A 17,684-nucleotide genomic window follows, 5' to 3' on the forward strand; every position below is an offset into this window, starting at 1 on the left:
TAGTGTTAGTAAACCTCTAGTTAGTGTTAGTAAACATCTAGTTAGTGTTAGTAAACCTCTAGTTAGTGTTAGTAAACCTCTAGTTAGTGTTAGTAAACCTCTAGTTAGTCTTAGTAAACCTCTAGTTAGTGTTAGTAAACCTCTAGTTAGTGTTAGTTAACCTCTAGTTAGTGTTAGTAAACCTCTAGTTAGTGTTAGTAAACCTCTAGTTAGTGTCTAGTAAACATATAGTTACTAGAGGTTTACTAACACTAACTAGAGGTTTACTAAACACTAACTAGAGGTTTACTAACACTAACTAGAGGACACAATGGCACAGAAACAGTTCAGTAAAAACCCGGAGTGTGGAAACTGAATCCCTGGTAATAATAATAATATTTATATATATATATATATATATATATATATATATATATATATATATATATATATATATATATATATATATATATATATATATATATATATATATATATAATAAGGGATTTTAGTTGTTCAGTCAGGGCTGAGTAGAACCAGAGCTAAGCAGATCCTGATGGATTAACGTTATATTCTTGTTCTTGTTAGTGTTAGTTAGTAAACCTCTAGTTAGTGTTAGTAAACCTCTAGTTAGTGTATAATAATATATACTATAATAATAAGGGACTTTACTTCAGTCAGGGCTGAGGGGAACCAGAGCTAAGCGGGTCCTGATGGATTAACATCATATTCTTGTTCTGTGTGTCGTCGGCCGGTCCATCACTAACGGGGATGTTTAACGTCAGTGCTGGATAATATCACATTAAAGGCACAGTTATATTAATTATATTCATCTTTAGTTTATTATTTCCATTAGTCTGTGTTATCCTCTACGTTACGCTAAGCTGCTCATTCTCTCTTAGGTGGATAAAATAAGTCTTTTGAGGATTGTTCATAGAAATCCTGAAATTATCTTTTTCAGTTGTACGTATATTTATATTTTACAGATAAGTTAATCTGTAAGAGGAACCAGTCTCACTAATCAGCTGTTTTAGTTATTGTTGTTCATGTTTGAGTAATCTGGATTTAAATTTCTGTCTTTGCAGCAAATCATCTGCAGTCCAGTAAAGCCCCGGAGTCCTGGTGAGTTCAGTTCTGTTAGATAGATAAACCGCTGGTTAGTTAACCCTCACCGGGTTAGTTAACCCTCACTAGTTAACCAGTCCAGTAAAGCCCCGGAGTCCTGGTGAGTTCAGTTCTGTTAGATAGATAAACCGCTGGTTAGTTAACCCTCACTGGTTAACCAGTCCAGTAAAGCCCCGGAGTCCTGGTGAGTTCAGTTCTGTTAGATAGATAAACCGCTGGTTAGTTAACGCTTGGTGGGTTAGTTAACGCTCGCTGGTTAACCAGTCCAGTAAAGCCCCGGAGTCCTGGTGAGTTCAGTTCTGTTAGTGGTGAGAGATAAACCGCTGGTTAGTTAACGCTCGGTGGGTTAGTTAACCCTCGCTGGGTTAGTTAACCCCCGGTGGGTTAGTTAATCCCCGGAGTCCTGGTGAGTTCAGTTCTGTTAGCGGTGGAGATAAACCGCTGGTTAGTTAACCCTCACCGGGTTAGTTAACCCTCGCTGGTTAACCCTTGCTGGGTTAGTTAACCCTCGCTGGGTTAGTTAACCCTCGGTGGGTTAGTTAACCCTCGCTGGTTAACCCTCGCTGGGTTAGTTAACCCTCGCTGGGTTAGTTAACCCTCGGTGGGTTAGTTAACCCTCGCTGGTTAACCCTTGCTGGGTTAGTTAACCCTCGCTGGGTTAGTTAACCCTCGGTGGGTTAGTTAACCCTCGCTGGTTAACCCTCGCTGGGTTAGTTAACCCTCGCTGGGTTAGTTAACCCTCGGTGGGTTAGTTAACCCTCGCTGGTTAACCCTCGCTGGGTTAGTTAACCCTCGCTGGGTTAGTTAACCCTCGCTGGTTAGTTAACCCTCGCTGGGTTAGTTAACGCTCGCTGGTTAACCAGTCCAGTAAACCCCCGGAGTCCTGGTGAGTTCAGGTTCTGTTATCGGTGGAGATAAACCGCTGGGTTGGTTAACGCTGGGTGGGTTAGTTAACCCTCGCTGGTTAACCCTCACTGGTTAGTTAACCCTCGCTGGTTAACCCTCACTGGTTAGTTAACCCTCGCTGGTTAACCCTCACTGGTTAGTTAACCCTCGCTGGTTAACCCTCGCTGGTTTAGTTAACCCTGGGTGGGTTGGTTAACCCTCGGGGTTGGTTAACCCCTGGTTAACCCTCAGTGGGTTGGTTAACCCTCACTAGTTTGGTTAACCCCCATGGGTTGGTTAACCCCTGGTTAACCCCTGGTGGGTTGGTTAACCCCTGGTTAACCCTCACTAGTTTGGTTAACTGTCACTAGTTTGGTTAACCAACCCATGGGGGTTAACCCCTGGTTAACCCCCATGGGTTGGTTAACCCCTGGTTAACCCTCACTAGTTTGGTTAACTGTCACTAGTTTGGTTAACCAACCCATGGGGGTTAACCCCTGGTTAACCCCCATGGGTTGGTTAACCCCTGGTTAACCCTCACTAGGTTAGTTAAACCCTGGTTAACCCTCTGCTCCGTTGTGCAGCTTCGGTCTCCCTGCGGATCAGAAAAGGAGTCGCTACAAGGAACGAGGTCGGAGTATGAACTCTACGGGATCAGGGAAGAGCAGCACCGTGTCCAGGTCGGTCCCCGTCGCCTCTAAACTTTATCATTAAACTTTATCATTAAACTTTATCATTAAACTTTATCATTAAACTTCATCACTAATAAACTTAATCTCTAAACTTCATCATTAAACTTCATCTCTAAACTTTATCACTAAACTTCCGTTCAGTTAAACATCTGTTCAGCCCCGTCGCCTCTAAACTTCATCATTAAACTTCATCACTAATAAACTTCATCACTAAACCTCATCATTAAACATCAGTTAAACACACCCATGTTTGAAAAGTGTTTCTAAAACACGCGCGATGAACCCGGTTGATTTTATGTTTCCAAAGATGATTTTATTAGATTAGATTAGATTTTATTAAATTAGATTAGATACTTTATTAATCCTTTACAGCAGCATCAGTGCGTTTTTAGAAGTGACTAATCCATCAGTTCCTGCATCAGTGGTCGTTTTTATCTTTAATGTTCATGAGGAACTTTAACCAGCAGCTAGCTGATCAATGATCTGATCAGCAGCTAGCTGGTCAGATCATTGATCAGCAGCTAGCGGGTCAGATCATTGATCAGCTAGCTGGTCAGATCATTGATCAGCAGCTAGCTGGTCAGATCATTGATCAGCAGCTAGCTGGTCAGATCATTGATCAGCAGCTAGCTGGTCAGATCATTGATCAGCAGCTAGCTGGTCAGATCATTGATCAGCAGCTAGCTGGTCAGATCATTGATCAGCAGCTAGCGGGTCAGATCATTGATCAGCAGCTAGCGGGTCAGATCATTGATCAGTGATCTGGTCAGATCATTGATCAGCAGCTAGTGGGTCAGATCATTGATCAGTGATCTGGTCAGATCATTGATCAGCAACTAGCTGGTCAGATCATTGATCTGGTCAGATCATTGATCAGCAGCTAGCTGGTCAGATCATTGATCATTGATCTGGTCAGATCATTGATCAGTGATTAGATCATTGATCAGCTAGCTGGTCAGATCATTGATCAGTGATTAGATCATTGATCAGCCCCTGACGTGGTGTGTGTTCCTCTCCAGCGTGTCGGAGCTGCTGGATCTGTACGAGGAGGATCCCGAGGAAATCCTCCTGAATCTGGGTTTTGGTCGAGAAGAGCCCGACCTGAACGCTAAGATTCCTTCCAGGTTTTTCAACAACTCGTCGTCGGCGCGAGGCATCGACATCAAGGTACTAACGACGTTAGACGCTGATCAGACCCTGATCCTCCCAATAAAGGCTGTTTCATTATCGGTTACATGAAAAATGAAGACTATTATTAAAGTTAGTGAAATATCTGGTAATGAATTCCTGATTTTTGTTACTTTGGTTCAAACTATTGTCGTGTTCTTCGGCCTTAAAGTTGCTTTGATAAACTCACAAATGTGCAAAACCAGGAAGTCTGTACCTGCTGACGTTGTGACATCACTTCCTGTGTCCACCGTGACGTTGTGACATCACTTCCTGTGGTACCACCGTGACATTGTGACATCACTTCCTGTGTCCACCGTGACGTTGTGACATCACTTCCTGTGTCCACCGTGACGTTGTGACATCACTTCCTGTGGTACCACCGTGACGTTGTGACATCACTTCCTGTTTCCCCCGTGACGTTGTGACATCACTTCCTGTGTCCACCGTGACGTTGTGACATCACTTCCTGTGCCCACCGTGACGTTGTGACATCACTTCCTGTGTCCACCGTGACGTTGTGACATCACTTCCTGTGGTACCGTCGTGACGTTGTGACATCACTTCCTGTGTCCACCGTGACGTTGTGACATCACTTCCTGTTTCCACCGTGACGTTGTGACATCACTTCCTGTGTCCACCGTGACGTTGCGACATCACTTCCTGCAGGTTTACCTGGCGGCTCAGCTGCAGCGGATGGAGCTGGAGAATCCCAACTACGCCCTGACCAGTGAGTCTAAACCCCCGTGTGTGTGTGTGTGTGTGTGTGTGTGTGTGTGTGTGTGTGTGTGTGTGTGTGTGTGTGTGTGTGTGTGTGTGTGTGTGTGTGTGTGTGTGTGTGTGTGTGTGTGTGTGTGTGTGTGTGTGTGTGTGTCACTGCGGTGTTTTGTGGGTCCTTCTGTTTTTTTTTAGCTGTTCTGCCAACTGCCTGGACACCAGTGCCAACAGGAACAAAGATCTGTTTGTCTCTCTCTCTCACACACACACACACACACACACACACACACACACACACACACACACACACACACACTGACCCCCCCAGACCTGGTTCAGGCTTCACTAAGGCCACGTTTCCACGTAGCCGGGTATTTCCAAAAACGGATATTTCCCTCTACGTTTATAAAATTCCCATGATTTCCAGTTTCCGTGCTATGAGCAGCCAAACCTACAGGGGGCAGTGTAACGAGAAGATAAAGTCATGCTAGCCAATCAGAATCCTGGAAAAAAACATCAACAAATGACACGAGTAACTTCCAGTTACTTCCAAGATGAACCAGAGTCTTTGGTTTGGAGCGACAAAGAAGTGGAGTTACTTTTAAACCGGGCAGACACTGTGCGATTATCGGTTCGTTTTGAGACGATTTTCCAGTCGTGCGACTATTTTTTGGGTCGAGACGGATTTTGACCCAATCGTTGGTCGTGCAGTAAACGTGGGGTAACGACGAGAGATTAACACCTCACGACGAGAGATTAACACCTAACGACGAGCTCCCGATCATAAATGGGTGCGACTCAAATTGAAAGCCTCGGCCAGCTGGTCAAAGGAAGCAAATGTTCCACTTATGTAAAGTTGTTTTAGTGAAACAATCCCCAGATCTCTCCAGATCAAGAAAGCTCTGTCAATAACAGATGGAGTGAACAGAGGGTTAGAATTAATTGGTGCCAAGACAGGTATCTCCTTAAGTCCAAAGTGTTGCTTGAACTGATTCCAGATTTTAAGGCAGTTTTTCACCACAATACTACTGGACCGAGAAGTCGTTGACGACTGGAGGCACAGCAGGGCCAGCAAAGAAGAGGGACTACATGAGGCTTCCTCAACCTGCAGCCATGATGGAGACTGGCTGTCGGGGTGGCACCAGTGCAACATTGCTCTTATGTTCGCAGCCCAATAGTAAAGCAAGAAGTTGGCGCACACGCCCAAATATTTAAAGTGCTCCAGCGATGTTCTGAATGGAAAATTGGAAAGGGGATTGGCAATGGCTGCCGCATTAACCGGCATAAGTTCGCTTTTATGCAGATTTGTAACCGGAGACATGCCCAAAATCTCTCAACACTGATAGTACAATGGGGATAGATTTATCAGGACTAGCAAGAAAGACCAAGAGATCATCCGCAAATAGGGACAGCTTATGTTCTATGCCCCCTCTTGAGATGCCAACCATCTGACTGGATCTGAGGGCTACCGCCAAAGGTTCAATGGCAATTGCAAAAAGTAGTGGAGAGAGTGGGCAGCCCTGACGGGTACCACGACTGAGGGAGAAATAGTCAGAATAGTCATTGTTCGTGCGAACACAAGCAAGGGGGGACGTGTACAAAAGTTTGATCCAAGAAATAAATGTATCGCCAAAGCCAAAACGTTTCAGAGTGTAAAACAGGTAGGGCCACTCCACCCGGTCAAACGCCTTTTCGGCATCCATAGAAATGACCAGCTCAGGGTCATCAGTGGTTGTGGATGAATACAGAATATCAAACAGACGTCGGACATTGTGAAAGGATTGTCTGTTCTTTACGAACCCTGTTTGGTCTGGAGCGATGATAGTTGGCAGGACCCTCTCCAGGCGCCTAGCCAGCATTTTAGCCAGTATTTTAACGTCTGCACACAGCAAAGAGATAGGCCGATAATTACTACAGGACAGTGGGTCTTTATCCTTCTTCAATATTAGGGATATAGTAGCCTGACGTAGAGTGAGATGAAGTGAACCTTTCTGCAGTGATTCGTTAAACATATTAAGTAATAGAGGTGACAATGAATCTGCAAAAGGTTTTAAAGAATTCAGCCGGGAACCCGTCAGGGCCCGGGCATTTCCCACTCTGCATAAGTGTTAAGGCACTCCTAAGCTCATTTATTGTAAATGGTGCATCCAGACCAGAGGACACCTCGGAGTTGATAGAAGGGAAATCTAAGGAATTAAAAAAGCGTCCGTATTGTGTTTTATTGTACGGGCACTCAGAGGTGTATAATGACGCATAAAAATCTCTGAACTGATCGTTAATGGATTGAGGATCAATGGTAGGTCCCGTATCTGTGTTAATTTGGGTGATGTGTTTTGATGAGGAGGCTTGTCGAATTTGGTGAGCAAGCAACTTACTTGGTTTATCCCCAAATTCATAATAGTTATGGCGGGTTTTTAGTAAAGACTGTGCTGTTTCTTTGGAGACTAGAATATTCTATCTATATTCTATCATATTCTGCCTTTTTCGTGAGTAAATCCTTAAGTAAATCTGCATTAGGTGTATCCACACATTTTGACTGCAGTTCCGCTATATCCTTGGAGAGGGAGACCTTGTTTTCCATAGCAATCTTCCGCTGATAAGCAGAGTAAGATATTATTTCTCCCCTCAAGAAAGCTTTACATGACTGCCATATGGCCGCTGCAGAAACATCTGGCTTGACATTAGTGGATATAAAAAGATCAATACGACTGTTGATTGTGTTAACAAAGTCCCACTCAGAAAGTAGTAGAGAATTAAAGTGCCAGGGAGAGCCGGAAAGAGACCTGCCTGGAAAAGAGACATCCATGACGACGGTTGCATGATCTGAGATCACAATAGGACTGTAAGAACACGAAACGAGAGAGGAGAGAAGTTTACTATCAATAAGAAAAAGATCAATCCGTGAGAATGTTCCATGAACGGGGTGAACCTACATTTATGATGCATCATGGCAACGTGTCTGACCTCACAAAACAGAGCAGAGGCCTCTGGAGCAGGAATAGCAGCGCTGCTGTTAGAAACTGATAACAGTTATATATTTATACCTTCTGGTTCTGGAGTCTAAAAACTGAAGCTTGACTGAAACTCTGACCAGGAGGACGCTGTCTTTTGTGTGTGTGTGTGTGTGTGTGTGTGTGTGTGTGTGTGTGTGTGTGTGTGTGTGTGTGTGTGTGTGTGTGTGTGTGTGTGTGTGTGTGTGTGTGTGTGTGTGTGTGTGTGTGTGTGTGTGTGTGTGTGTGTGTGTGTGTGTGTGTGTGTGTGTGCGCATACACACACACACACACACACACACACACACACACGCGTATATCTGTCTCACCAGCGACTGAACAGCAGCCGACTGTAGGACAAGTTCAGTAACAGAACTTCTTCACAAGTGTTGTTCTTTTCCAGGACATTCTCACACTCCTCCGTCGGTTCCCGGGATGCCAGTGCGTGTGTGTGGTGTGTGTGCGTGTGTGTGTGGTGTGTGTTATGTAAGCTCTGTCCTGGGATGAAGAAAAAAAAAGCCAGAGTACGTGTCGTTCACTTATCCCTGACTTCCTGTTACGGGATCCTCCGAATGAGCATTAATGTGGAGTCAGCGCTGAGCAGGAAGCACGCACGCACGCACGCACGCACGCACGCACGCACGCACGCACGCACGCACGCACGCACGCACGCACGCACGCACGCACACTCGGCTGTACGCTGTAGTCGAGCTGCTCAGATACAGAGATCCTGAAGACCAGAATCTTCAGGATCTTCAGGATCTTCAGGGATGTTTGGAGACTGAAGGATAAAACCAGCGTTGGTGGATTTAGTTGCGGCTGCAGATGTTTTTGAAGGAGGAGTCGGGTGGGGGGGCGGCCCGGGGGGCGTGGTTGGCCCGGGGGTCATGATTTCAAATCATTCGTGGTCAGCACACCAACCCGCTCTGTAGGTCTGCTCACCGCCGGCTACTGAATAAAACTCTCTACACCACAGACTAAAACTCTCTACACCACAGACTAAAACTCTCTACACCACAGACTAAAACTCTCTACACCACAGACTAAAACTCTCTACACCACAGACTAAAACTCTCTACACCACAGACTAAAACTCTCTACACCACAGACTAAAACTCTCTACACCACAGACTAAAACTCTCTACACCACAGACTAAAACTCTCTACACCACAGACTAAAACTCTCTACACCACAGACTAAAACTCTCTACACCACAGACTAAAACTAAATACACCACAGACTAAAACTAAATACACCACAGACTAAAACTCTCTACACCACAGACTAAAACTCTCTACACCACAGACTAAAACTCTCTACACCACAGACTAAAACTCTCTACACCACCACCAGGAGAAGAGGAGTCCCCCGAGAGGAGCCCCCGGGACCGGGACACCCATGAGAGATTCTCATCAACACCTTGGGATTCCCCAGTTTTGTACATGAATGCACGAATGGGTTCACTAACTTTAAATGTTTCCGTGGTTTGTTGTGAGCTGATCGACATCGTCACGACGTCAGTTCCTGGTTTTCTGCTGTTCCATCTCTCATTTTCCTGGTTTTATTCTCTCAAAGTGAGGAACTTGTTTGTGTGTTTGTCTGGGACTCCTTCAGGTCGTTTCCGTCAGATTGAAGTCTTGACGACGGTCGCTAACGAGTTCTTCCAGCTCTACAGTCAGGTGTCTGGGCAGCCCGTCCAGCGAATCAGCTGCAAGGACAAAGGTTGGTCTCCCGGTCGTTAGAACCGCTCTTCAAAAACAGATAAATGAACTCTGAATGATCCATAAGCAGAAAATACCTAACAAAAATTTGGAATTTGAATTTTATAAACATTTAAAAAGATGGAGAGATGAGGACTCAGTAATTATTTAGTCAGTTTATAACACATTTTATTGACTTTTATCTTTTAACAAAGTGCATTTAGGCTTCTCCAAATGATTTGTCCCTTGGTTTGTTGGTAAATTTGTCATGTTTGCTTCCACGTGTTTATCTAATTTAAATACATTTTATACTCGTTCACCAAAGGAAATGTTGGTATCGTCACATTGTTTTTTTTGTCCAGCTTTTTTACACTTTAATGAGTGTTTTTACATGGGAAGTTTAATTCCTCTTTAATTCAGAATTAAAATTAAATCTGATTTAAAATGAGTAAAAATTACCATGTAAACACCTAATTCCGAATGAAAATGGCCATTCTGAATTAAAGTTAATTCTGAAGTAAGTGTCTGGTTTATTCTGATTTTAAATCCCAATAGAATAATTCCAGATCATGTAAACATTCATTCCTCTTTAAATTAATGCCGGTCTTTCTTTCTGCTCGTTCCCTCCCCGTCTGTCTCCATGATCTTATATTCCACTGGGCTGGTTTTCCTAACAAAGTTTCCAGATGCAGCAGCAGTAAACGCTGGTCAAGAGCAGAGACATTTATTTAATAAATAGAAATCATTAAAAGAACAGATGGAAACAGGAAACATCAACATGGTGATCTTTTCAAAGTTGTAGCGGCTAAGTTAGTTTTTCTTCGTCCCCCCCCTATCCAATCAGAACCTTCCCAACCCCCAGACCTGGAGAGGAATTGGAGAAAGACCATCAAACGTGTTTCCATGGAAACCTCAATTCAGAATTACTATTGAATTTGACTTTATTTGTTAGACAGGGACCGTACATATTAATGAACACGTGTAAATATTCACGGTTGTAGCCAGAGGCTACTGTAATTTCCACCATTCGTCCCCACGGCAAATTAATGCCAGACACAGAATCAGAACCAGCAAACAAAGAGACGAGATATGACATTTATATCAACAAAACACAACATTAAAAAACACGACTGAGCTAGATAAAAATCATTAAGCAATAAAACATGTTACCATTGATAAACCAGTAATTAAGTGACCATAAAGTTAAAGTGCTAGGTGCTTTAGTGCTCAGAGTCGTAAAGTGCTGATGCAGATTGAACATTGCCCTATTGCACTTTCCTGGCACTATTTTCATGTAAACTCTAAGGAAAATAGTTTAATACTGAATTATTTAAATCTGAATAATTAATTCAGAGTTAAAAAACATCATGTAACCGCGGCCAGTTATCTGAGTATTTAAAGTTTTAACCTGGTGGTGTTTTAACCTGGTGGTGTTTTAACGTTTTAACCTGGTGGTGTTTTAACGTTTTAACCTGGTGGTGTTTTAACCTGGTGGTGTTTTAACCTGGTGGTGTTTTAACGTTTTAACCTGGTGGTGTTTTGACCCGGTGGTGTTTGTGCTGTTCTAACCGGGTCTGTGCTGTTCTAACCGGATCTGTGCTGTTCTAACCGGGCCTCCTCCTCCACCAGGAGGTGACGGAGCAGCAGACGACGACCCGCCTCCTCTCAAGAGGAGCAACTCTGCTCTAAACGTGGCCAAACTGCTGAAGAAAAGCATCAGCAAACACAACCTGCTGGGCTCGCCCGGCGACTCGCCCACCGGGCCGTCCAACGGGCCGCCGGCCGGGCCGGTCCCGACTAGCCCCGGTTCTGCCCCGGCTGCTCCGGTGCCGGACCGGTTCAGTTCTGATCCGGATCAGCAGCTGGACTCGCCCGGCCAGAAACCGGTCCGTAAGAAGGACAACTTCTCCCTAGCAACGGTTACCGAGGAAACCAGCACGGACGGAGACGATCGGCCGGCAGACACCAGGTAGCTAACGCTCGGATATTTCAACCGTTTATGGCAGAATAACTCTGTTTGAGGAGAATCTCACTTAGGGTTCGACAGTGGTCGGCTGCGCAAAAATGAATCACACACACACACACACACACACACACACACACACACACACACACACACACACACACACACACACACACTCGCTTTTGCTAAAATGAATACATTTATTAGCAAGCAGTGCACACAAAAAGACTCACACACAGGCTTTGCTAGGATAACTGTGTCAGGTTATCCCCCGCTAAAGGCAAATCAACAAACAATTACACAGGGCTAGGCCTTGTACCTCTTACCTCAACACAGAGGGACTGGAGAGCCGGACAGTCCTGGCAGAGCAGCCATAAACCCGCTGGGCGTCGTGCACTAGACCCGCAGCTGACTCCGACTTTAACTTCCGGCTGTCCCGTCTTTTTAACTTTCCTAGCTGGTGGGGGCGGGAAAAGGCCCCTTCACCCCTACGCGAGCTCCCACACCAAGTCGCTTCCCACGGGAACCCAGCCCCGTGTGAACAAGCCACACATCACAGCTACATTTGTTAACAAACAGCAGGTGCAGACTATGTTTTGGGAATTCAGGGCATTTCAGGACACAAAAACATATTTTTTCTCCCTTCAAACTCTCTTTTAAACAATTAATAATAAACCATTAGAAGCTGTTAGAAGAAGCCAGTGGAAGCTAACCCTAACCCTTTTAAAAAAAACTTTATTTTGAATGGTATCATTGAAAAAAGATAATTAATTTTTGGTAAAACCATCATTTTGATGATGGCAATTCTCCCCATGAGTGAAATGGGAAGAGAGTTCCATCGGATAAGATCTTCCTCTATTTTTCTTAAGAGCTGAACATAATTTAGTTTTGTTAACTCTGACAGCCTAGGGGAGATGTTTATGCCTAGATATCTAATGTTTCCTGATTGTAATTTAGTAGTGGCTTTATTTTGGAAATTGCAGTTGATGCACAAAACTGTGGATTTGGACCAGTTGATAGAATAATCAGATAGTGATGAAAATCCACCTATGAGTGCAATTGTCTGTGATAGTGAGGTTTGTGAGTACGTCATCTGCATAAAGACTTATTTTGTGATCTAATATTTTGCATTGTATACCTTTTAATATTTTGGTTTTGCCTAATAGCAGCTGCTAAGGGCTCAATAAATATTGCAAATAGTGAGGGAGAAAGAGGACAACTCTGTCTGGTACCTCTTTGCAAGTTAAAGCTTGTTGAAATTTGATTAAAAAAAACAAAAAAAAACATTATTTTAGTGAATTATTGATCATTTCAATTCAATTCAAGGCCAGCACCAACTCCCGAAGCTCCGGCCCAATCAGCAAGTCCCAGGTTGGGTTCAGGGTGGGGGAAAGGTTGAGAAAGGGCCGGGCCAGGGAGAGGAGTCTTGACGGACAAATCTCTCCCCCGCCTGACTGGGCCGTTACCCTGACCGTTACCCTGACCGGGCCGTTACCCTGACCGGGCCGTTACCCTGACCGTTACCCTGACCGTTACCCTGACCGGGCCGTTACCCTGCCCCTCTCACTCCCACGCTGCAGGTTCCGGTGTTGTGCATTCAGAGATGCTCTTCACCACCGGCAGAGGATGCTGCACCATGTACAAAAGAGAAAAAAGAGAAGGGGGGGCCGCACAAGAAACTACAGGAACGATGGACAAAAACGATAGTTATGAGATATTTATAATAAATCAAAATGGAAATGGAGAAGAGATGCAGGGAAAAGGAGAGGAGAAGAAGGGTGAGAGGCACCGCCCAGCGGATCATGTCCCCCCTGCAGCATAGGCCTATAGCAGCATATCTACCACCAAGCTATATTTGAGACTAACTATTATAGTCTTGTTCTATAGCTGCAACTATGACTACTGACTCTAACACACTAGAGTTTACACTACCTAGAGATTTACCAACACCAGCTAGAGCTTTACTAAACACTAACTATAGGCTTTACTAAACAGAAATGTTTTAAGTTTAGTTTTAAAGGTGGAGGTGGTGTCAGCCTCCTTAACCCAGATTGGAAGTTGGTTCCATAGTAATGGTGCCTGATAGCAGAACACCCGCCCCCCAAATCTACATTTAGATACTCTAGGAACTACGAGTAAACCTGCACCCTGAGAACGGAGAGCTCTGCCAGGAACATAAGGCTCTATCAGCTCTTGTAAATACTGTGGAGCTACGCCGTTTTGGGCTTTATATGCAAGTAATAAAATTTTAAATTGGATTCTGAATTTTACGGGTAGCCAATGGAGCGACGCTAACACTGGAGAGACGTGGTCTCTCCTGCTGATTCATTTGACAACAAGTGTACGAGAAGCTGATAGGAAACAGCGTCTGGAAAGAGCTGATTTGTTTTCTTCAGATATGAGACACAGCTGAGTAGTACCAGTACCTCAGTACCAGATCCTCTGTCCTCACCTCCAACCTCCCATCAGTCCTGAACAGAACGGCACAGAAGCCCAGCGTCCGGAGTCAGCTGACCTCCAGCCGACCAACCAGAGAGCAGAGGAGGCGGGGCCTCCAGAGGCCGCCGGGCCCGGGGAGGCCGCCGGGCCCCGGGAGGCCGCCAGAGAAGAGAACCTCAGCTCCACCCCAGAGAAACCTCCCTCCACCCTGGCGCCGCCCCAGCTGGCTCAGCTGCGTACCGAGAACACAAACTCGTTCGACATGGAGGAGGTGGGTTCTCCTGGTTCTTCTGGTTCTCCTGGACTCCTCCAGGGTTTCCCGAGCTCTCCTACGTTCTTTTGGATTCTCCTGGGCTTCCAGGCTCCTACTGGGGTTTCCTGGGTTGTCTTGGCTTCTCTTGGGTTCTCCTGGGCTTCTCTTTGGTTCTCTTGGGTTCTTCTAAGTTTCTCTTTGGTTCTCTTGGGTTCTTCTAGGTTTCTCTTGGGTTCTCTAGGGATTGTCTTTGGTTCTTCTGGGCTTGTCTTTGGTTCTCCTGGGCTGTTATTTGGTTCTCCTGCGGTTCTCTAGGGCTTCTCTTGGGTTCTCTTGGGTTCTTCTAGGTTTCTCTTTGGTTCTCCTGGGGTGACTTTTACAAAACATCAGAGGGTAATATCTTCCCGTAAGGGTGTGACAGTGTTGAGACATTTAATAATCTCTGTGTTATTGAAGATGGACTGCAAGCTACTGTACTAGTCAGAAGAAGAAATGGTCACAGCACCATAAGCGTTAGCGTGTGTTTCATCTACACCGGGACCGACAGTCTCGCTGTCCTCAAGACAAAAAGAGGCACCAGAGCTGCACTGACCACCGAGCTCCCGGCTGGACTTCATTAGCCAGTAAAAGATTATTCATGTGAAGTGAAATAATGAGCAGGTTTGCCCTGCTGCCCTTTGAGGACCAGCATGTTGATCCAGCATCCCTGCAGAAACACCTGCATAAACACCTGCATAAACACCTGCATAAACACCTGCATAAACACCTGCATAAACACCTGCAGAAACACCTGCAGAAACACCTGCAGAAACACCTGCAGAAACACCTGCAGAAAAACCTGCAGAAACACCTGCATAAACACCTGCAGAAACACCTGCAGAAACACCTGCAGAAATACCTGCGTAAATACCTGCATAAACACCTGCGGAAACACCTGCAGAAACACCTGCATAAACACCTGCAGAAACACCTGCAGAAACACCTGCGGAAACACCTGCGGAAACACCTGCGGAAACACCTGCGGAAACACCTGCGGAAACACCTGCAGAAACACCTGCAGAAACACCTGCAGAAACACCTGCATAAATACCTGCGGAAACACCTGCGGAAACACCTGCGGAAACACCTGCGGAAACACCTGCGGAAACACCTGCGGAAACACCTGCAGAAACACCTGCAGAAACACCTGCAGAAACACCTGCAGAAATACCTGCACACACACCTGCAGAAATACCTGCATACACACCTGCAAAAATACATGCAGAAACACCTGCAGAAACACCTGCAGAAACACCTGCAGAAACACCTGCAGAAATACCTGCGGAAATACCTGCAGAAATACCTGCAGAAACACCTGCAGAAACACCTGCAGAAACACCTGCAGAAACACCTGCAGAAACACCTGCAGAAATACCTGCACACACACCTGCAGAAATACCTGCATACACACCTGCAAAAATACCTGCAGAAACACCTGCAGAAATGACTGCGGTAACACCTGCAGAAACACCTGCAGAAACACCTGCAGAAATACCTGCAGAAATACCTGCATACACACCTGCAGAAACCAGTGATGGACAGGTTGGGGATGTAACATACAGCTTCTTCACCTCTTCTGAACGGTTGTGTTTTTGTTTTCTGAACGGTTGTGTTTTTATCTTCATTTTCTGAACGGTTGTGTTTTTATTTGTATTTTCTGAACGGTTGTGTTTTTGTTTTCTGAACGGTTGTGTTTGTGTTTAGATCCAGACTAACGAGGACGAGACTCTGCCGTCAGAAACATCCAGATCCACCGGTGAGTTTCACGGTTCTCTTTACGGAGCTTTTCTGATTCTCGATCGCCAGATTCTCGTAAAACTTCTTAAAATGTGGATTTGTTGTCTGTAAACTCCATTAATGCTTTCCCCTCATCAAATATCAAGAAAAATAGTTTTTGAATAAGATGAATATTATTTGTGAATGGGAAGGTTGGAAGTCAAAGTCAAAGTAGCTTTATTATCGATTCTTCACATGTCAGACATACAAGGAATCGAGAGGACGTTTCCCACTTCCCTCGGTGAAACATATAAAGTGCGCAGGCACAGGAACAACAGATAAAGATTTTAAAAAGATAAAGATTTAAAAAAGATTTAAAAAAGATTTCACATGAATAAATACAACACAGACATTTACTGGAACTGACCTGAGTGCAAAAGGCATTTTTTTTTTTTTGTGAAGTATGTAAAACAGTTTTATAAATATATATTAAAAACAGTGAGCAGTAAATTAAGTGAATTTAAAGTGGTGATATTAAAAGAGGCAGTTGTTTCGTTGTTTCGGAAGGTCCGTAGGTTCAGATCAAATGTGCTACACAAGCTCTCCCAGTCCTGCTGTAATCCTAAATCAAGGTGTCTCTTCTCTTCGTAATATTGTAAATATTTAAGAATCCAGCATTTATCTTACAAACGACAGAAAAGAAAGAATCTTCCATATTTCCTGCCAGTCTTCCTGCAGAAACACTGACCCCTGCAGGTGAGACGGGGGACTGCAGGATCCTTAACTGTGTGTGTGTGTGTGTGTGTGTGTGTGTGTGTGTGTGTGTGTGTGTGTGTGTGTGTGTGTGTGTGTGTGTGTGTGTGTGTGTGTGTGTGTGGTGTGTGTGTGTGTGTGTGTGTGTGTGTGTGTGTGTGTGTGTGTGTGTGTGTGTTCAGATCTCTCCAGGACCGTCAGTCAGCAGTCGGACAGCAGTGGTTTTGCTGAGGAACCGTCCGTTGACTCCAGCAGCTACCTGAAGGTTATTATATACACATCTTATTATATCAGTATATAACACCTATGTCAGTAAAATCACTCATATATATATATATATATATATATATATACACAAACCGGATTCGGTTGAAATAAAAACAAAATACGATTTGAAAATCCTTCTCAACCCATATTCAATAGAATACACTACAAAGAAAACATATTTAATGTTCAAACTGATAAACTTAATTGTTTTTTGCTAAATAATAATTAACTGCAACACGTCCAGAAAAATACAATAAAGTTTATGAGTTTGAGCATTAAATATGTTGTCTTTGTAGTGTATTCAGTTGAATATGGGTTGAAAAGGATTGTCAAATCATTGTATTTAGTTTTTATTTACATTTTACACAATTTTCCAATTTCAACCGAGTCCGGTTTGTACATGTATGTGTTTGTTTGTTTTATTTAGGATCCCCATTAGCATTAGCAACAGCATTAGCTATTCTTCCTGGGGTCCCACATCCACACAACACACACATTAACACTTAAATAACAGACTTATATTATACATGACACACACAAACAATAATAGACACAACTCCCTCAGTCACAAACACACAGGATAAAACTAAATCACCGTCATTAAGACATAAATACATAGAACTGAAATCAAATAAAACACCTTCATAAACAATACTTTTCACCTTTATTGTGAAAGGGTTTACACTTCCTGTAATTCTATTCAACCTTCATTCAATTCCTTTCCAAATGTCAAATCATAATTCATTACATTTTAAAATATATTGTTTCAACTGAAACTTAAACCAATCTTTGTACATGAGAAATATGAACTGGTAAAGAGTTCAACCAAAGTTCTGGATCAAACCTGTTCTCTCCCTCGGTGGTAGGAACCTCTTTCTGATGTAATTACTGTAACCATGGTGATAAAATGATAGTTCTACTGTAACCATGGTGATAAAATGATAGTTTAATCTAGTTGTACTGTAACCATGGTGATAAAATGATAGTAGAATCTAGTT

At 44.0% G+C, this 17,684-nt stretch overlaps 1 protein-coding gene across 1 annotated transcript in view; it reads left to right on the top strand.

The window, feature by feature from the left end:
• itprid2 (ITPR interacting domain containing 2) overlaps window positions 1-17,684 on the top strand; it is a 74,542-nt gene that overhangs the window by 34,211 nt on the left and 22,647 nt on the right. Inside the window, 9 exon segments of the mRNA XM_061724264.1 lie at window positions 1,065-1,101; window positions 2,574-2,669; window positions 3,701-3,848; window positions 4,518-4,578; window positions 9,171-9,278; window positions 10,886-11,225; window positions 13,689-13,929; window positions 15,655-15,706; window positions 16,602-16,684. Coding sequence (XP_061580248.1) covers window positions 1,065-1,101; window positions 2,574-2,669; window positions 3,701-3,848; window positions 4,518-4,578; window positions 9,171-9,278; window positions 10,886-11,225; window positions 13,689-13,929; window positions 15,655-15,706; window positions 16,602-16,684 — 1,166 coding nt within the window.

The sequence above is a fragment of the Cololabis saira genome, chromosome 6 (assembly GCF_033807715.1).
Source record: "Cololabis saira isolate AMF1-May2022 chromosome 6, fColSai1.1, whole genome shotgun sequence".
NCBI classification, from domain to species: Eukaryota; Metazoa; Chordata; class Actinopteri; order Beloniformes; family Belonidae; genus Cololabis; species Cololabis saira.